The 22,280-nt window shown below is 41.9% G+C and overlaps 1 protein-coding gene across 1 annotated transcript in view; it reads left to right on the top strand.

Moving 5' to 3' along the window:
- Positions 1-11,562: 11,562 nt before the first annotated feature.
- SHISAL1 (shisa like 1) overlaps positions 11,563-22,280 on the top strand; it is a 58,922-nt gene continuing 48,204 nt past the window's right edge. The window contains exons 1-2 of the mRNA XM_044450883.1: positions 11,563-11,629; positions 17,381-17,594. Coding sequence (XP_044306818.1) covers positions 11,563-11,629; positions 17,381-17,594 — 281 coding nt within the window. The remainder of the gene's footprint in view (positions 11,630-17,380; positions 17,595-22,280) is intronic.

Raw genomic sequence — 22,280 nt, 5'->3', positions numbered from 1 at the left:
CCCCTGGGGCTCTGTAGAGCATGGGTCCTCAAACTACTGCCCGGGGGCTGGGTCCGGCCCTCCATGCCCATTTGGATCTGCTGCACGCACACCCATGCCTGCTGCCACCCACCTTGCCCCACGCGCAGAGAGGCAGCGGTTTTCTCGGTTGGAGAAAATGATCACCAAGCGAGCAAGCCGCTGCCTTGTGCGCCCACCTCGTGCCACATGCCCGCCCCCACCCCCCCTCTACTCACCACACACACCCACGCCTCCCCTCACCTTGCCTCACTGCGCCCCCTCACCCCTACCTCAGCGCACGTACCCGAACGCGCCGCCCCCTCACCAGCCTGCACACACTGCTGGCACCACCTTTCCGGCCCACGCCCAGCTTCGGCAACTTTCAACTGGTCCTCTGGTGGAAAAGTTTGAGGATCCCTGCTGTACAGGAATAACCTATTCAACTTTGTATCACTACTATTTATTATCCCCCCCTCACCAATTTTTCCCATGTGTCTGTACATTTGTGAGAGAAACCATCTTCCTTTCCTTTCCCTCTATTTCCCCCCTTTTGTGTAGCTTGAGGTTCAGTTGGAAAGCTCTAATCTGTCATTATGTGGAACTTCTGGCATGTCTTGCTTGACAAATGAATGAAGGCTTTAATTCATCTTGTCTGCTCCCCTAGTACTGTGCATTAATTAGTTGTTTGTGTGTGTGTGTTCTGAAGTTGGGGGAGTGTAGGGGAACTGAAGTTAAATTCAAAGTTGCAGTCCTGAAATGTATTAATTCAAGACAAAAATTTAACAGGGTATGCATATGAGCAGAGATGGCAAGCCCCTCAGTTTCACTTCATGGTGATCTGGTCCTGTGGGATTTTGGTAAGGTCTACCAAATCCTTATAGATTATTGAATCACCTCTGAAGCTAGGAAGAAACTCACAGACCTAGGCAGAGCTGATTTGCCTGTAGCTGCTACAACATACCACAGCATTGGCCTTGTTCCTTTTAAATTGGGAGGTGGAAATATTGAGAGGTATGGAGCAAAGGGCAATGCACAGGAGCAGAATGCAGCCTTTACAACTTGCCAGCATTTGCAGTCAAGGGGGAAGGAAATGGAACATAACTTGTGAACGAGAAGGAAAAAGTATTTGGGATGCCAGGTGAGCAAGCAGGGGCTCTGATGGGAGAACACAAGATTTTGGGCAGCAAGCAATGGCATGTTGGGAGCAGGGAGCTTCACTGATGGAGAAGTGGGAACATTGCTGGTCACTGTTCAGCCTGTGGTGGGGAAGGCTGGAGATCAGCAAAGCAGTGGTGCTGCTGAGGGGAGGCAAGAGTAGTATTTGGGCTAGGATGAGAAGGGTGTTTAAGAGTTGATATCTGATTCAACCACTGCCTCTGGATGCAGTCCGTGAGTTTTTGGTTTTTGTGTTGATGGGGAGAGGAAGGTTGTTTGCTGACCTGATTGAGAATTGGACCCCATGAGCTATTTCAGTTCAGTGTCCCTGCTGTAAGTTACCCACAGTGTTCTCGGATCTAATTCATCCGAAGCAAGACGGTATCTACCTTCTGTCTAATTTTGTGAGGCATCTACTATTCTTTACTAAAGTGTGATTTGACTATCTGGTGGATTGTGATGGCAGTTACTGGTGGTGCTCAGTCATGCATCGAGTGCCAGAAGGAACACAGGTGTTCCTTGTAGCATGCAAGCTGTCCTTTTCCTCCCCTTCATACATGCATGATCCTTTATAATAGCAAGTTTTTCTTGCATGCATACCAGGGTGGATAAAAAGCAATGATTTTTTAAAATTTAAATTGTTTTTTTAATTAAATTGGATTTTTAAAAATAAAACGCTTTTTCATTAAAGATCTATCTAAATAAAGTTTTCTATTTAAGGTACATTATAATCCAAAGGTTATTCATCAGGAAATAGGGATTAGTTTTTAACAAGGTAGCATAGGCTGTGTATTCATGCAATGCTTAATATGTTTGGTAAATGAATTCCATTAATCCATTCCCAATGTCATGCTCTTCCAGAGGATTCTGTAAGGGTATTGGGCAGTTTTTCTATCTAGAAGCTATTATCACAGATGCTTGGTTCTAAGTTCTCAAAACTGTGAATTTGTGCCTGCAGAGATCACCTGCCTCTTCTTCACAGCAAAAATGTAATAATTTTTTTCTCAATACAGAGTTAAGTAAAAGACCTAATAGTCCCTTTGCAAATCTGTGTACATGCAATCAACCCCTCAAAGTGCTAAGTTTCGAAAAAATTAAATGAATAGAAGAAGCTTGTTGGAAGTAGAATAGTTCAGCACAGAAAGCGAAGTGTGAGGGGAAGGGGAAGCACTAAAAATGAGAGTGAAAGCTTTTGAGCAGAACATTCCACAAGTCTTTGGACCTTTTAGTGTATCGCCTGAGGTTTATCGTATTTTTCTTTCCCTGGAGGAGAAAACTAATGGAAGCAGCTCTATTCTTCTTTCTATGGGTAAGGCAGGTATGTGTGCAAAATGCAAACATCTTGCAATAATTGTATAATTATCCATCTATGATGTGCTTCTAATAGTATAACCAAATCAATATTTTTAATATAACTGTAAAACTATCTGAAAAGATTTTATTCTAAAAATGAAACCATCATCTGATTATAAATTGAAAGATTATATCAAGGAGAATGTGTCTTTATGTAGAAAACCATGATTTAAATCTAGTCTTACTGACTAGTGATTTAAACCCACCCTGGTATATGCATATGTATACTGTTTTTGTTGTTCAGTTTTTCTAATGCCCAGTATTTACTTTTTTTGATATCACAACTCCCACATTCTGAATGAGGTTAGTGAATTAAGTTCAAACTACAAGCCGATTTTAAAGGCATTGTCTATTTTTTTGTTCCACAGTACTGCAATTTGGCATGTTTATTCCCCATGGAGAAAGTCTGCTTATTCACATAATTATATATATTGGTAAGGTTCAGTCCTGCAGTTTAGCTTAATTATGCTAATGGCAAAGGGAGACAATCATCCATCTCCTGCATGTGCAGAGTGCAGACATGGCCTGGCATCTGTAGAGTGTTGGAGAGCTGTCCGAGAGATGAAGCAGGGCTTCCCACTATCAGAAATGGGCATTTGCTTTGCATTGCTCTTGGTGCAGTGGCAACATACCTGGCTCAGGACTAGTCAGATGCACTGTATGTGGAGCAACATGTGTCATTTTGCCATATTCATTATATTCCAGTGGTGAATAACTGAAACAAGTTGCCATAACTCAAGGCCAATGGCTACAGCAAACCAGTGAGTCAGTAAATTCGGCAGAAAAAACAGCGGTGTGCCTGTTTTCATAGATGAGACATTTTGGTCCATGCTATGACATAATGAACAGGTGAAATTTAATAAAGATAAGCATACTTGCTTGTGTGTCAGATAGGGTCTTTTATCTGGATGGCCTGAAACAAACAGTGTTCTTCCAGGGAGGAGTTTAAATTATCTTTATGCAGAAAGAAACACTTAAGAGCCATGCCGTTTGTTGGCAGACTTGCTACCTACAGCTAACTGGTGATTCTTAAGAGAACAGAGCTGCTTTGCTAGGATACGTTCGTGCTTTGTGCCCTTCATTCCATTGTCATCCAAAGAGTGTGATCTAACTAGATTAAAGCTTACCTATAACAATCATAAGTAAGTGGACTTCTCTATGTATAAACTAATTCTTCCATAGTATAAACTAATTGAGCTGAATAAAATACATGGCTGGGTAATGTTTATTTTATAGATGACTCATAGCATGCTTTCCATCTGCAAGTCATAAGTTCCTTACTGTCAGTGCATACTAATGCAAGTTCAGGATTTAAGAAGGCTCTGATTTACAGAGCAAAAAGGAGTCTGCTGTTGAGGAATGTTTCCTGTTTTCGCAACATAAAATGCAATTGTCATTTCAAGGGCAATTTTTGCCACTACATTTGCAATTCATTAGTTCCATGTTTTACTTCAATTAGTGTCAGCTTCTCTTCTCACCTGTTCATTGCATGGCAAATTGTATGACAGGAGGTTCTGTTTTAAAATCAAGAATCTGGAGCCCAGATTTCCCTATTTTTCAAGACTTAAATGTGTACTGGGCAGTTCCATGAAAAGGTAGCCTTTAAAGGATTTCCTCAAGTCAACCAGCCAAAAGAAATTTAATTAAAGAGTAGGATGATAGATTGTAGAGTTGGAAGGGGACCGAAGGCCATCAGGTCCAATCCCCTGTTCATTGCAGGTCCCCAAGTTAAATCATCCCTCTCAGATGGCTGACGGGTTGCATCCTGAATACTGGTAGTGTGGGAGATCCCACAACCTCCCTGGTTAATTGGTTCCATTGTCATACTGCTCTAATAGGAAGCTTTTACTGATACCTAGCCAGAATCTGGCTTCCTGTAACTTGAGCCTATTATTCTGTGTCCTGTACTCAGGGATAATTGAGATGCTGACCTTCCTTTTTGTGACAGCCTTTCAATCTGCTAAAAATGGCTGCCATGGGTATGTGTAGGGCAGATGGGAAAATAAAACATTTTCCAGATTCCTCTGCGAGGCTTTGGGCAATGTTGCTGCCTAAAAGCTAATTATCAGTGCAAAATATCAGTTGTGCAACATGTGAAATATCACTTGACTATGGGACCAAAATGTGCATGCATGCACATTTTGGAATTCATTTAATCTGTCTGCCTTATCTCATTTAACAGGAGCAACTCTGAACAGGATAGGGAACATGACTGAGCAGGGCCAAGTCTATAGTTCAGGGACAGGGGTTTAACCCTTGGCTCCACATACCTGATGAAGATCCTTCCTCTTTATCCTACAAGTGGCCCCAAGAGGCACTAGAGGTCAGGGTGCCATTGGCCAATGCAGTGTGACAGGTGCAGGCCTCAGGGCTCAAATGCTTCCCTTCCTCCTGTGACACAGCTGTAAGGGGGATATGAAGATTCCCCTTCCATTTTCAACTAATCACTTGTTTTAACAAGAAATCTTAGTTAGTCTTAAGTATGGTTTAAGAAATCAAGCCAAGTTGAAACCCTGGCTTAGTATCATGGGTGGTTTCAAAATCGACAGTATGTAGTAAATAGCTGTGGTTAGCTGAAAAAGAATCAAAAACATTAGTTTTTCTTGTGGTTGTGCTGGGGGAGGGCATGGCATGAACCTGAGGCTCACCTGGGTTCATTCTGAATGCATCCACTGAGGCCTGCTTCTTGTGCCACAGGAGCAATGCAGTTTCTGCTTCCCCAGGACTCTTTCATGCCACTACGGGAAATGTAAACATGGAAGATCTGTTCTCAGTTCTCATGATTCTTTCCACCTGCTGCTATCTTCCCCATGTGGTTTCTCTTAGTGCTGTGCTGAATCAAGTTTCTTTCAGGTTTATTCATCCATTTTCATTTAATTGGATAGAAAAGGAATTGCTTTCAAAAGAAATGCAGTGGTGAAGAAAATGTCTGAGAAATTCTTATGGATTGGGTGTGATTTCTAGTGCTTTTCTGCCACAGGAGGTGGCTGAAGAGTGTGTTCAAGTCACTTGTTTTCACTGCACCTTCATGTCTTTGGCAGCCTGTAGCCTCCTCAGTTTTCCACTACTCTGTTAACACCCCGAAGAAGACAGCATGAGGTATTTCCTCTCACAGGGCTTTTTCAAGTCAGGAACTTGGGACACAGAATTACACGAAGTAGAAATAAGCAGCACCTTGGCCATCTTGTAGTGATAAAGAAAGCTCAAAACTGCTCCCCACCCCAAAATAGAAAACCATAATTCAAATTCTTAAATGCTTGGAAAATGAGGCAGAACAATGGAAGTCTCCTTCATGGAGAAAGCAAACGTTCAGGAAATTGGAGGGCATAATTTAGCACTGCACTGGCTCCACCATTTCCCTGAAACTAGAGACAATGCTGCCTCTTGCCCCCATGCTGCAGTGGATGCAAAATGAGGGCCAGCCCATCAACAACATAGCTGCTGTTTTTCTTGCAATGGCAGCACCAAAAACAAACCTGCAAACTTCAGGAAAGAAGGAAGATTTCTACAGCCCCTATTAATCTTGAGTCCTGCCTAAGAGAAACTGTTGAGAGTTTCTCCTCTCCAGTCTAGAGAAATTCCTTGAAATTGCCCCCCTCCCCAATTTCTCTGCCCACAAACAGGGTGGAGAATTTCTAGAAGCAATTTGCAGACAGGTTTAGTTTCTGTTATCGCCAGGGCTTCTTTTTTTTTTTGTCATAGAACGCACCAGAACGGCGTTCTGGCATCTTTTTTTTTTGATGGATTTTTCCAACGGATTTTTCCAAGTGATTTTGAATCACCCTGTCGGGCATAGCAGGTCGGCGGCAAAAATCATTAAAATAGTGCATGTGGGCTGCTTGTGTGTCTGCGCTGATTGTGAGGGCGCTGCTTGGCTTGGGATGCTGCTCGGCTTGGGATTGGTCGTGTGGTCGTGCGCTGAGCGCTTACTGCCGGCGGCGACCATTATGTTTATGTGTGTGTAGAGTGATTGGCTATGTGCAAAAGGTAAATAATTTATTTTTTTTAAAAGTTGGTGAATTGAAAATCTTTTTTTAATTTTTAGTGTAAAAGTGTGACCCCAAATTTAAAAATGAAAAAAATTACTAATTACTTCTCAACCACCAGTCCTGCTAATAAAAGATTACCCTAAAAAAACCCTAAATAAAAGATTAACAAGATGTGAGTCCCGGCACCTTTTTTTTTTTTTTTTTTTTTTACAAAAAAAGCATTGGTTATCGCTATGTTACAAGAATGGTATGAGATGGAAACAAAGAGAAGGACCAACTATACAACTTCTGGTAATGGAACAATTTGATCAACCCTTCCCCTGGTAAAGGTTTGTTGAGCATTTCATTGTCACATGACATGAAGCATGGCAAAGTGTGGAGTGGATTCCTTTCAAATTAGGTGGTATCTAGTCTGAAGACTAGCCTCTTCAGGACAATTCATCAGGCCACCTACCTAAAGATGGGCTGGCTACAACTTGCTTACTAAGACCCTGAAAAGTTATTTTAATGCAACAGCTTTTTGTTATTTTAGAAAGTCGTGTTTGTTTTTAGTTAGCATTTGCTTTTAGAACGTCACTTTTTGGTGATGGTGGTTGGTTGCCACAACTGAGTGTTGGAAAAGCTCCATACAAGTGACATATATTGGCCCTCCTGAGTTGGCCTCAGTTCTACCTGCCAAGTCCTAATACAAGTGAGGCACAATAAACAAAGTCAGAGAACTTCTTTCATTGCTTCATATACATAAATTCAGCTGAGAAAAAAAATCTCAGGCAGTGAGTAGGGTTGAGGGCCAAAGAGAGAGGGGCAAAAGGCGGGGCCCAAAATGCCGGCATATTTTGCCAGTAAGTAAGCCTTAGGGAGAGGCATTTTAGCCTTTTAGAATGGGGGGAAAGTGCACAAAACCAGGAAGCCACCCAATTATCCTTGGCCAGAGAAAAAGGAGTGGGGCTGAGGAGAGGCCATCTGAGATACCCCAGAGGGTGGGATGTGGTCCCCCAGGTTGACTAGATGCAATCCCCAGGAAAATCTGGAAGGAGATGAATACTCTTTCTAAATGTCACATCGATATAAGAGGCAGCCTATGTGTAGATGCAGCATCTGTCTTTGACACATACCATTTGGATGCCATCCCCAAGCATACTCTTCATATACATGAAGCTCTGGTGTTCAGGTGGCACCAAGACTGTAGATGCAGACTGTGGCTGCTTGGCTTGGCTTCTGCAGGAAAATCCATTCATGGCACAGATTACTGCCCAGTGCATACAAACACTGACTGCTCCTCCTCTAAAGACTTCTGCAAAGCTACCTATTTCCTTTGGAACCTGAAACTGACTGACTGTAGCTAGACAGTTAAAATATTTCTTTATACATTAATGCAGAGCTCACTTCCTTGGCCATATTCACATACTGTAAATTTGTTGATAGTCATGAAATAGATTTCTTAAATTTTCAGTACCTGATTTGTAACCTCGCTGGGTGGATTGTACAATAAATTCCTTTAAACTGGCTTGTTATGCAAATTCATGAGATACATGTTTCTCTGTCTCTGTCTCTGATGTTCCAGGAGAAAACTGTTTTGAAATGAAGGAATAAAAATGAGAAACATCAGTAGCTGCTTTAACCATTTACAAACCAACTGATATAAATTATGATGAAGTTCAGTCATGTACCATAGCCATTCAGGTGTCAGATTTTCCCGTAAATAATTGGAATCTTCTAATACATACTGCTGTCTTCCAAACATTATAAATGCCATCCTTGTAACCATTAAGATTCCTAGCATTTACTGCAGCATATCTGTTACAGCAAAAGCCCCAAGTGTAACAAATGTTAGCATTGTAAGTGTTTGCATATGAACTCCACATTTCCTTCCATGAATGTCTGAAAATATCCACTTCTTGGACATAAACTAATGATTGCTGAATATCACATTTAAATGCTGAAAATCACATTTAAGTGCATAAAATACTTAGGCATCTTAAAAACTATTTCGATTACAGCTAGTTAGAATGAAGACTAATATATTATGCCCAACGTATTTCAGAAAGGACTTCATGCATTTAAGACACTGGTGGAATCAGAAAGATTCTCTGCAACATATTTGGAGAAATATAAGCAGCCCCTGAGGAAAGAAGGTCCTTTTTGAAAGGCATTGGGCATGATACAAATGTCTTCAGTCCCTATTGCAGTTGGTGTGTGAGCTTGTGTGTGCCGAGGTAGATTGGTTTATGAGCACTGCATCACATGTGCTCTGAAATAAGCTGACACACACACAAAAAATGGGAAATAGCACCAGTTACTTCCAGATTTAGTTTTCCTTCCCTGGTTTCACCTACTTGTATTAAAATTTAAATGGCTTAAACCCTCCTTTCCTGGTTTTTTCTCCCTTCCTTCCCTTCTCTACTGGCCTCTGTTGCTGTAAGTAGCCGATCAGGCTTTCCCCAATTTGCTCTGGGAAACGAGATTCCCCCAAAGGCTTTGGAAGTGGTGGTTCTATGTATACCTTCTCCTACCCTCCAAAGAGCTCAAGATGGCTTGTGTATATTTGCCCATCCATATTTATTTCTCCAATGAATTTCCATGGTTGGTTAGGCTAAGAGAGACTGACTGGGCCAAACAACCCAGTGGGGCTTTAATCATGGGCCTTCTCAGGCTTAGTCCAACACACCAGCCTTGCAAGTTGGGGTGTTTCCAGGTATAATGTTACAACATTTGAACTGAGAGGCCCAGATTTCAAATTTTGCCTTGGTCACAAGTTCAGTGGGTAATTAGGCAAAACACTGTTTTATTTTGTTGCTTTAGTCTTAGTGCTCCCTCAATCTGCTATGTTGGTGGGGAACTTGTGCCTCTTTGGATGCTTTGGCCTACAGTTCCCATAATCCCTCACCATCGGCTATGCTTTTTATGCTTATACTTGTAGGGCCACACATTGCCATCTCCCCTGTGCTAGAGGATAACAATAGTGATATGCCTTGAAAGAGTTCTGTGGGATTTAGTGAGATCAGGAATTTGAACTACTTGAAATGTCCTGTCTAAAAGTAATATTGTTGTGCTATGGTGGTTGTGGTGGCAATGGCAATGGTGGTTAATGCTATTGTTGTTACTACACATTTGTCAATGCATAACTGAAATTACTCCTGATAAAATTGAAAGTAGAAAATGGAAAAGTAGGACTGCAGCTGAATATTAAACCAAAATTGTGGGTACAGCAGATTTACAGAACTTCACTGTGAACAATGAAGAAATTGAAATTGTGAAAGAATTGACATACTTTGGTTCAGTTGTTGATTTAAAAAGAGACTACAACCAAGAAATTAGAAGATGACAGACTTGGAAGGGCAGCAGTAAAAATAAAAATAAAAAACCTAGAAAAGAACATCAAGTGTAAGAATGTTTCACTGAAGACCAAGGCTAAGATCATTTGTACAACTATATTCTCAGTTATTATGTATGGATGTGAAAGCATGCAGGAAAGACATGATGGTGCCAGAGGGCAGCTTCGTGGACCAGCAGAAAGATGAACGAGTAAGTCCTATATTAAGGCAAGGCAGCTCTTTCCCTGAAAGCAAAAGTGACAAAATGTACATTATATACTTTGAATACATCATGAGGTGGCAAGACTCACTGGACAAGATAATCATGTTTGAGAAAGTTAAAGGCAAAAGATGAAAGGGAAGACCAAATCTGAGATGGATTGAATCTATAAAGGAAGCCACAGCCTTGAGTTTACAGGAGCTGTGTAGGGCTGTCACTGACAGGGTATTTTGGAAGACCTTCATTCATAGGTTTGCCATAAATTGGAGATAACTTGATGGCACTTGGCAATAGCTAATGATGCTTCATGGCAGAAGCAAAAATAAAGTGGACTCCTGTCCTGACCATCTTAAAATCTAGTGTTTGGATGAAGGATCAGAAATTTAAATTATGCTTTGGATTCATTTTTAAGGAAGGAGCATGAATAAAGGAAGCATTCTCCCCTTAATTTATAATTACTAAATGCCTGCTTTCACACTTCACTTCTTACACTTATTTTTTAAAAAATCTCATCTGCTATAATGAGGGCTGGAAAAATAGTGTAAATTTCAATGGGTCAGACCAACATTTTTAAATCTGGGAGGAACTTAATGTTTAGACTTGCTGAGGTTACCTGAAGAAAGAGAAAATGATCAAGAGGAAAGTGAAACTGCTGTGGAATCTAAACTCTGGAAAGGGAAGAAGAACAAAAGCTAAAAGAAGGAGAAGCTCATGTGGGGCAGGGGAAAGGGGCATAGGCAAGGCTGCCTTATTACAGTTCCCCAACCATGAGCAGACTAATTTGCATAGTGGATTTTGGTGCACTGTGCAGCATCTGCTCCTTGCAACTGTTGCTGCTTAGTGGGAAAGGATTACAGCAGCCTTCCCCAACCTAGTGCCCTCTAGATGTTTTTGATAACCATTCTCCTGATCATTAGCCATACTGGCTGTGGCTGATAGACTAGTAGACCAAAACATCTGGAGGCCACCAGGTTGGGCAAGGGTTGCTGAGAAAAAGCATCTTTTTACCAAGGTGGTTCCAGCTCAAAATGCTTTGACTTTAGTTCCCTAGACTGTGGAATACTGTAACCTAGAAACTGACTGTGCCAACAATTGGGAATTGAAAACACAGCTACAAACAGCAGTGTAGCCTGCACCGAGGCTTTTAGTATATCAGCTGAGTAAATAAACATATCTAATTAGCTGCTCAGCAAGCAATGCTGTCATTGACACCTCGCTGCCAGCCAGCTATATTGCTGCTCCCCCAACACAGTTTGCAGTATTACTTGGTGGCATGTTTTGGTGAAGAAAATGCCTCGTCCAAGCAGATGTCGACTGCAGGTCTGCGTGACCGGTAGCATTACAGCATTATGTGTGCACACCTGACAGGCATAAGTTCATGTCCTAAAGCATCACCCTAAGATTTCAAGGAATCCCATTTTTTAAATATCTGCATAGTTAAATATATTAATGGACATATCAAATTACTTTCACTCTGAAATTTCATCTTGTTAAGCAGGTAATTCTCAGACGGATCAATGAAAACAAAACGATGACAAGTTGTGGTCTACAGTCCTTAAATACGCTGATGGTCGTGTTCTCCTTGCTCTTGCCAGCAGGTAAGCCTTGCTTTTTAATCAGTATTTTAATTCTGTAAAAAATTTAGAAGCATGGTTTCATTTTACCTTTTTTCATCAAAGACAGGACAAGACAGGGCACTTCCTGATATGTTGGGGCATGAGCTTGCTCAGGTAAGCACAGACACCATCAGGTGCATTTAATGAAGCTGAGGCCATCTTTGATGAAGGCTATTATAGGCTCTTTCCTGCAAAAACTCATGCCTCAATACTTATTTGTCTTTAAGGCAATCCAATGCCCTCCACTGCAGATGCACGGAAGCTTCCAAACTCAATGGCTTGCTGAATCCAGTAGAGTGGTGCCTCGGCTCATGAATGCCATGGTTCACAACCAAATTGGATCACAAACAAAAATTTCATGAAAATCTTGACTTGGGTCGCGAACTCTGCATTGGGTGGCAACCAAGATCACGGCCATCTCCCCACCCCACCCCACCACCCTGAGTGGGGAGATGGCCATGATCGCGCTGTTGCGTTCGTGCAGGGAAGACATACATGATCACAGGCGCGCTCCTGCAGGAAAGATGGGCGCAATCTCAGCCATCTCCCCCCCCACCAACCAGCACGATCGCAGCCATCTCCCCACCCCCACCCCGAGTGGGGAGGTGGCCATGATCACAGTTGCATTCGTGCAGGGAAGACATAGAGGAGCTGACGACAGAAGAACTTGCTGAACTCCAGAGTGAGCAGCAGAAGGCACTTGCTGAGGAGGATTCCACTGAGGAAGAGGAAGACAGGGAGGAGGTTAGCAGTGATGTGATACAATCCATTATGAAAAAAATTGAATGAGTCCCAGGATTTCTTTGAGAAGCACCACCCCAACATAACTGTAACAAACAGAGTGTTGAATCTGATGAACGATAACGTGGTCTTTCATTTCCGGAGGGTTATGCAGCGCAGGAAAAAACAAGTGACTATAGACAGATTTTTCACCAAAATTGACCCTGCAGCTAAGAGACAAGGAAGAGAGGAAATCCCTGAAAGAGATCTCCCCAGTGTCTTTATGCAGGGGGATTCTCCCTCAAAACAATAACCTCCCTCCCCGCAACTAGGTTAGTGTTCTCCACTGTACTGTATAGGACGTTGTTACTTTGTTGCTCTTTGTCACTTTGTTTCAAATTTTTCTGATTAAAAAAAATAGTTCCAGAATGGATTAACCTTCTTTACATGGAATGTTATAGGGAAATTTGACTTGGGTCACAACCAATTTGGGTCACAACCAGAGTTGTGGAATGGATTAAGTTTGTGAGCCAACCTACCACTGTTTATGGAGTGAAGTGCAGCAGAAGCAATCTCTGCCTTACCATATATTGAGTTTTCATCTGGATATCTGTTTTCAGCTGTCTAGATGAAGTGCTGAAGAGGGGGAGGAAGGAGGCTGGAGCACCACTAGGAAATGCCACCAACCTGAGCCTTCTCCAGTCCCTGCCCCTTGGCATGCTCCTTTCTGCCCAGCAAGGCCCAGTTCTGTCCAGAGGGGCAACCGTCAGAGCTTTTTCTGCACTTGCCACAAGGGGAGTGTGTTGGGGCTCAGCCTTTGAAGTAGCAACTCTGGCATTGGAGGAGTCAGAGATGGTGCTCCAAATAATTCCGTGCTCCCCCACCCGGACTATGTTGGGAGTCCGTAGGATTGTACCCAAAGATACTGCATGGCTTTGCTGTTGCTTTTTAAAATATCATTCAGCCTGACTTGAGTAAAGGAAGTAATTGGTTTTAGAATACAAGGTCAAGAACTGACTAGCCTCAGAGCAGCTCTACTGTAGTTAGGCCTGTTGTACATGACTAGGTACCACAGGTGGACATGCACATACTTGCTTTCAGCAAGAGGTGCCCATTTTAAGTTGAGAAGGGCCCAAATAAGCATCATGCTGAGGTTGCTAATTTGCATTCAAATGCATCTTAGCACAGAGATCACAAAGAGATATCCTTTGCTAGATTGGCATTGAATTAACACTTATAACCACTTAAAAACACATCATATAACGGCCTAGTTAATGCTAACTTATGGTTTGTTATCCCACCATGGTAGTTTCTGGCAGACAACTGAACAAACTGTGGTATTTTCAGTCCCTGTGTGGTTGGTTTCCCTGCTCCTTTGCCAGTTTTCTCCCTGTATAGTACTGCTGCACTTGCATGTCAAGCAGCTGGTTCACACATAATGAAAACCCATAATCTTAACAACCCAGAATTTTCAATCTACCAGTAAACCGTGGGTCCTTGTTTTTGGTCGTTTGTTGTTTGCAAACTATTGTTTAGTACCGTGGCTGTGTTTACACATCACAACAACATAGAATTCAACAACCCATATGCACTGGTTATGTGTAAATCAGGCCAGTATTATCTGCCTCTGATTTATTGTATTTTTGTGATTCTCAGACTGTGGATTGGGCACACATGGAGGCATAAAATACTTGGATGAGAATGCAAAGATTTAGGAAAAGCTGCAAGATCCCCAGGGAGGCAGACCCACCCCTAATCAGGCAGGACACATTGAATGTTCCTCTCCTCATTGATTCCTGTTTGATTTGTGGGAACAGCATTTCTACCAACAGAAGAATGAGCTACTGCTTTCTTTGAATGGAGATTCCTGTGTGGCATCATAGGTGGTACAGAAATTTTGTTAGATTTCTCCTTCCTAATGCCTTAGATTAGTGCCCCAATCATGCCTGTGACCGTATGGAAGTGCAGGAACAGACAGCTTGTGCTGATATGGAGACAAGTCTAAAAAAGTTCAAAAGTAGTGATCATAAATGCATGCTTGCAGAGGAGTCCACTCAAAGCCAGTCAACTCCCACTTTCTTACCATTGGTTGAGTTCCCAGTGCTGCTGCTGCTTTATGGTGCACCTGCAGAAACTTGTCGCCTACCACATTGGACATGGCATCCCATCTTGGATTGTGATCAGTTACTTTACAACCCACAGTATTTGTAGTGGCAAGCAACAGTAACAGAAGGTTTATGGAGCAGTTAAATGTTCAGGAAAGCACATGTAATGGAAATATGCCACCTAATTTTCCTATTATCCTGTAAGCATTTGGGGTCTTGATTTGGATTGATGGTAAGGCATTTCAGAAGGAGAAGGTTTTCATGAAAGTTCACTGCCCTCCACAAGGGGGGAAGGAGTTAAAAATGGGAACAAAGTCATTTTTGGAAGGGAGGATTGGCATTAAAACGGAACAGAGAAAGTTGTTCTTTGGGGCATATTGAATTCTGCAACACCTATTCAGAAAATAGGTACCACCCTGTAATAAATGTTGGTGATGTGGGATGGCAGAAGCATCATTAGTGCACATGATGTGGAAATGCTCAGTAGTGGCCTCCTTCAGGACAGGAGTTGTTTAGGCCTTGTCCTAAATATATCATTCTTGTTTAAAGATCTCAATGTACTACTGAATGATATTCCCACATCCCAGAAACGATTCTCTGGTTACCACAAGAAGACTATATGAGCCTTCATGATAGCTAAGTGATTCATACTACAGTGATGGAAAGACTGATTATCTCCCTCAATGGACTGGAGACCTCACAACATTGGCATCCAATGAGAGAATATACTGCTGATGACAATCTTGTCTGAACACCCATTCTGACATTTGGTCAACCTACCTCAATCTCTGTTAGGGTGTAGAACAGGAACCTTGAATACTTGTGTGTGTGTGTGTGTGTGTGTGAGAGAGAGAGAGCATATATGTATGTATATATATATATATTATTAGTAATACTTGCAATACCAGTTCAGTGTATCTCTGATTATTACTGTCTGACAGTAGCAACATGTTTTTGTTGTTTCACATTTTTGTTTTGCTGTTTTGTTAAAAAAATAGAGAAGTAAAAACTCAGCCTCCCAAAAAAATTGGTAGGGGAGTATTTAACCCACACTCCTGGAGTACCTCAGTTCGGATACAAATTGAGGCCACTTGTGATTATGGGAGAGTAGGAAAAGTTGGGACATATAGCTTATCTGCCTCTGCTAGGTCACCATCCAGGATGGCTAGGCTGCCTACAAAGTGATTTACAAGGTTTGCTAGTCTACTGTGTGCTGTGCATTCTAGTACAGATTTTGGGTTTTCCTGAGAACCTTTCTGGACAGGGCTGGAGGAGATCTGCAAGATTCTATCCCTTTTGGTGGCAGAGAACTATAGCTGTGCCAATCACAGTGCAGGTACACCTTCTTCCAGCCCTTTGCATGTGTGGGGCTCATGCTGGCACCACCAGCACAGAACCACCCAGTGGTATGAAGAAGGTTGTGGACTGGGGCTCAGACCTCTAAATCTCAAGCTCTATATCTGTAGTATCACAGCAGTAGAAAAAAGAATATTCTTTTGACAGAGTTATTATTATTTATTATTTGTATTTATATACCACCCTAGTAGCCCAGAGGTATGAAAAATTGGAAATGACTTATTCAACTGTTTGCTCTCTTTCAAGAGACCTGACTCCCAAATGAAGTGTGGCTTGGCTAAGAAAAAGGCACCCTTAGTACAATCTATTTTAAATGGTTTGAAAACAGCTTTACAACAAGCAGAGCTCCCATATGACTTAAAACTATGACAAACATTCAGCCAGTGTCCAGGTTCATGTGATCTCTGTAGCCCCAAAGTTTATTTCAACCCCTGCCATCCATGGCAGCTGCAGGTTGTGTTTTCAAGCCACTGTTGGTTATGTCATCTGAGCCTGGGTAGCAGGAGTTTAGGTGGCCAATCCTTCCATAATCCATGGCGCATTGTGGGATTATTGGCTGTTTAACCCTCAGACAAGCCCTGGTTGGGGTTGGGGTTGACAAACCTCATGCAAGCTACTCCAAACATAAAGAAACAAGCAAGGAGACTGTAAGAGATCACATCTGTGATGCATTCAGCCATGTTGTTGTTGTTGTTATATACCACTTATAGGTTAAGCTCCCTGGGCAGTTCACAACATTTGTCACCCATTAATATAATGCTAGTGATGAAAAGATATGGAAAAGGGGAGAGAGAGAGAGAAGGGGAAAAAAGGTTATTTTTGTGAGTGTGAGTGCTATTCATTTTAACTGTTGAACTTTTCTTCAGGTTCTAAATAAGTTAAGGACTGTTTTGATCTGTTGAATGTCAGTAGCATACATTTTGCATAATAAAATAATCAAGCTGTAAATACTTACAATCATTGTCAGCCAAAATGGCTTAAGCCAAGTAACTTTCTTTCCACTATGCACTATAAGAGCATACATCATCTTAAATCATCTGCTTCATCCCATCAATCTGAATGGGAAAATTAAGTGGGAGGTTACATCTCATATTAAAAATCAGTGGAACTTCAAACAACTTAACAAGTAGTTTGGAATTTAATTTGATTCTTTCTTAACATTTAACTGATTTGCTCTTTTGTAATGACCACAAGTTGTTTCTTCTCTTAAATGAATGCTTTTAAGTGAAATCCCATGTCCACCTACTTGGGACTAAGCTCCACCAAACTCAGTGCGACTTTCCTTTGACCTGAGCTATGCAGGATCAAGCTGTAAATAGGAAAAAAATAGCTTTCAACTGCTGTCAGTCCAGAAAGCTAAGGCGAGGAACTTCCCTACTTGTAGCATGGGGGATAATAGATGTTTCCTTCCAAACAGAGCTGATGTGAAAGTGACTGGGATAAATTCATATGCGACAATATGTCTGCACTCATCAGTTGTGCTATATAAAAATGAACCTTCCTATTTTGCTGTTGCAACTTAGCTACAATGAAATTTGTTCTTTGCTTACAGCACTGTCTGCACATTTCCGAGTCTGTGAGCCATATACAGACTACAAAGGCCGCTCCCATTTCGGATTTCACTGCCCACGTCTTTCTGACAATAAATCGTACATCTTTTGCTGTCACCATAACAACACCGTGTTTAAGTACTGCTGTAATGAGACTGAGTTTCAGACTGTTATGCAGATGAACCTAACAGGGAACGGAGATGGATATATGCATAAGTAAGTAAATAAGCCATAATACTTTTCTCCCCACCCCACTTCACAATTTACTCTGGATATAATCAAGATTGTATTGCATCACAGAAACAGATAGAAGAAATGCCTTTAAATATGTATCTCAAAATAAAACAAATACATTGAAATGAAAACAGAAATGACACAAAAGGAGAAGGAGCTGCCATTTTCCACACAGTGCAAATGTTATGTGTAGCTAATTGCTGCTTTAAATTTGTATATGCTTTGCATATTAATTATTTGCAATCACTTCCACTGAAACAGCAAGGTGCATTTGATTGTGCATCCCTGGAGTGTGATTGCTCCTCAAGATTCCTTTTTTGCATTTCAGTCTTAAACCTTGTGACTTGGTTTATTTCTTCCCGCTCCCCTCCTCTATTGCCAGGTCCCTTTTTTGTTTTTGGAAGTACCTTTTAGGAGCAAGTTTGAATAACTTTCATGGAAGCCAATTTCAAAGCAAGTTGAACCAGAGGTCACTAAAGCTTAGCCCCATAACTTGTTTTCAGTGCCAGCACTCAGTTTCAGGAGAAGGTTTATTCACTTGCTTCAGACAGGTGGGTCTAGTTTAGCATTCCTTGTGCAAGCTTACTTCTCTCCCCACCTTCCCTAGGGACAGCCATCAGCGGGATATCAAAACCCTCTGTGACCAGCCACCTTCCCTGCCTGGTGCAGCTGGGCACAGAAGAGGGCACTATGAGCCATCACACCAGGAGCTATTCCTGGTAACTAACCTTCTTTGGTGCCAACAGCAGCACTGGGCACAGAAGAGGGGCACAGCTTGCACAGTATGTGGGGCTCAATTCCTGGTAAGCGCCCCTGCAAACACGGGGAACACTTAGCAGGAACTCAGACTCACAACCACTGCAAAGTAGACCAGAGTCTGGGAATCCCCAGATGAATTCCTCACAGATTCCTAGTAAGGGTTCATGAATCACTAAAGGACTTCAGCATGCCCCACATAACCCTAATATTTCCCCTCTTCTTCTGTTCCTGCAATCCTTCAGACTCAAGCTGATCTTAAGGACTGATTACATATTTTTGTAAGAAAATAACCAATTCCATTCCATTTCCTCCCCTAACACCATTGTCTGTCTGGATAATAGCTATGCTGATCAGGGAATGTCTTGAAATCTGCCCAAGCCACCACCACCCTACAAATGCTCCAAATTTACCAGTATGCAACTACTGGAGAGGGCAAAGGAGAAGACCTGTTTGCTGATGTCACAATGGCAACTCTCCCTTATTGCTTTTGCTAGGGTGGGGGCATTTGAGTCACTGGTTACCTAGGCACATTCTTGCCTAAGCACTTACTGAGTGGTCAACCTGATTTGTCAGGGAAATTGCATGTTAAGAATCCAGGGCAATACTTTTTCAATGTTTGCAAGGTCACCTCTGGAATTTCTAGGAAGTCATCATTCTGTATAAGGTAAGGTTGGGACAAGTCTCTCTGTGTGCAGCAGCAGTAAAAGCTGTTTCATGATGCAACAGGATTGTCTGAAAAACTGGATGTGCCTTCGGGGACAAGAGGGGCCCTCTCTGGAAATCTGGCATGAAATAGCAGATCCCTGCCTTATCAGAGTGCTGCACTGTTTGCCTCTTCTTAATATACTTAGCATGTAAGTGTAGAAGCACATATTAAAAAATGCAGTATACCTCCAGCAGTCTCCAAAGGAAACCAGAAGCCTTAGAATGTCTTGCTGCGCCTGAAACTTCTCACTGCCTGGAGAAACTGTGAGGGTGTAACAATATATCCACTCCAGTTTTTCCGTCTCTGTCATACCTAATTGACCAAGAAACAAAATCCTGAATGAGAATATGTAAGTAAGAGCATGTTGGAACCTTAGTGGAGGATCACCTATAAGAAGATCACAATCCATTGTATTCTTGGATATCTAAGTGATTAGGTATCACTCATTCCTATAGGAGAAAATAGAGCATCCTTCTAGGAGTAGGGAGAGAATAACACTGAGACATGTTGAAAAGGGGAATGAGGAGGGAGTTCAGGGTCTGATGGGGGTAATGTGAAGAGAGTGCCGGAAGAGGTGCTGCAAGGGAGCAGGAGAGACCCACAGGAATATTTCCAGGAGGGGATTTGTAGAACTGGAGTGAAAACAGATGAGGCTAAGAGAAGCGATCCTTTTTCTCTAGCTCATGACATTTCAGGCCCTTTAACTAGGAGGATAATAGCATTTGCTTGCGTTTATTGTTGTGGTTTTTAAAGTATGTTCTGGGGTTCCTCAGTGAGATTAGTAATGACGGAAAACTTCCTAAAAAGATATCTTGCTCCTGGCCTGTTACTTTTTTTTCTTGCAGCAATTAGCTCCAAGGAAATTTCATGTGCATTCTAGGTTGCACACTCAGTGAGAATGGGGCACATTCTAATATGTGGTATCCTCAAATAATTTATGGGGCCAGTGCAGTAGAAAACTTGATGCGCATGGTGTTCCCCATACCCGAAAACCAAGATCTTACAATCTTTTGCAAGGGTAACTAAAAGAATGTAGAATGCAAAGTGTTATTTGAGTTGAGGTTGAGCTGCAACAAGGGTCGCTCCATGAAGGAGAATGCCACTTTTGCATGGGCATGTTTCAATGACATTCTGGGGACTGGGATGCAAAATGGAATGCACATGCCCTTCCATTTAGAGCAAGGGCAGGAAGCAATGTCCTCATTCCTTTGGTTCTGGCAGTTCAGATTTGCATCACATTGTCATGATATCATCCAGTTGGCTCCATGATTCCTGATCATTTGGACCAGAATGAACATAATCCTTCCTTTTATTTTAAACACCCCTCCCCACCCATCACAACTCCACAAAAGCTACTGGAAGTGGAGAAGAGAGGAAACTGTTGCAATATAGTGTGAAAAAGCAAAGTTTTGGGAAAGCCTTTTGGAGAAAGTTTCACACATACACTGCCTATCTTTTTTCATCAGAATGTTTTCCCATGCACATCCAGCTCGGTTGAAATAAGAATTCTTGCAGTTTATTATGATTGACATCATGTGCTTTATCAATTTGCTGACTTATTTTCCATTTGTAATTACATTTTTCTACACTGGATTAGATGAGAATATAGGAAGGGTCTCTATTCACTGTTAGAAGAAACTGACTGTGCTTCCTTAAGTATGATTTATACTTCAGGTGTTCCAGGTAAGCATTCACAGTAATAGCCTTGGATCAGGGAGCTATGCTTATCCTTCTCTCCATACAGGAGATGCTTTAAAGCTGGGCTGGGCTAATTTCACTCCAGTGTCTTCTGCTCCCTTAATCCCTTTGGTCTTCTCAATGCATGTTAAATTGACCATGCTGGCTGGAGATAATGGGAGTTGTAGTCCAGCACATCAGGAGGGCACCCATTTGTGGAAGGCATTTTGTATCAAGGAGAATGGATAGTGGAAGAAAAGTCGATGGTGTCTGAAAACCTGTTTTTAGGGCTGCTTGTCCACCAGCCTGTTTCTTTTCAAGGAGGAACTCCTGGTGAGTTTCCAAAGAGCTCTAAGTGTCCATGGAACACAGCTGAAAAGCCAGTGCTGGAAAGCCATATTTACAGTACTATAACAGAACATTATTTTGTAGGATGCATTGACTATTGCCATGAAAGGGTAGATCTCAAGGCTCCAATTCATCACACAGCTGTTGCTGTGTAAGTTCCAAGGAATAGTTTTTGGTTCTTGGTGATTGTGCTAATTTGCAGAAACTTTCAATTTGTTGCATGCATAAGTATGCATCATATCACATTGATTTCTTTATATTTGCTGTACATGTGACAAGTGGTGCTGAATGTGTGAAAATTCACACATTCAATGTAGTTGAAAAAGCACTACATTGCTACATTGAAAAGCACTACATTGGAAGCAATGCAAAGTGAGATAATTGGTCTGTCCATGGTGGTTCACACATTCAAGTTATAGTTAATGGCCCAGTCATCAGGTGATCAATACAGAAGTGTGAACTAGCTTGCTTCTTCACCAGAAAGCCCTCTCAACTTTTCCAGTGAGGCTTTGAAATTAAAGGCTTCTAGGCTACCACAAGGATAAGCTATCACTCTGTCATAAGCTAAGTGGACGCCTTTGTGAGCTTATCACAAAAGCAGAATTACCTTCTTGGGCAATTTGCCGCTTTCCTCAGATGTGATTCTGTAACCAACAGTGGTGGCTGTAAACCCAATTCTCAATGAAGACAATCTGTTAATGAAATAAACATGGGCAATGCTGATAGATGCAGTTATGAGCTGGGTAATCTCATTGCCCATCCTAAATTTCCCAGATGCCAACTAATAGTTTCTGAAAACAAAAATGGTCCTGTGTTGATGCCCTTAATCTACATCATGGGATGTCCCAAATATTGGCATGTTTTGATTTCCTGCTTCTCACAGGTTTGATGGTGTATGGTTTCTGACTCCCAAAGAGACCTACATCCTATGCCTATTTTGCCTTCCCACCAGTCATTTGTCAAAGTTGTTTACCCCAGATGCTCCTACTTGACTATCATTTTTCACTGTTTTCCTCATAATTTAAGGATTAGTCATGTGAGCAGTCCCAAATAAATAGTGCCCACACACACAGCTAATGAATGAAAAGGATAATGTTGCAGTGCCATCTTTGGCACGGTGATGTCACCCGACGTCAAACTGTAGCCATTTGAGACTGAGAGGAATTTCAGTCAGGAAG

Source organism: Varanus komodoensis, unplaced genomic scaffold (assembly GCF_004798865.1).
Source record: "Varanus komodoensis strain SLA01 unplaced genomic scaffold, ASM479886v1 scaffold69, whole genome shotgun sequence".
Lineage (NCBI taxonomy): Eukaryota > Metazoa > Chordata > Lepidosauria > Squamata > Varanidae > Varanus > Varanus komodoensis.
The sequence above is the reverse complement of the archived record's forward strand: the minus strand, read 5'-3'. Positions and strand labels throughout refer to the sequence as shown.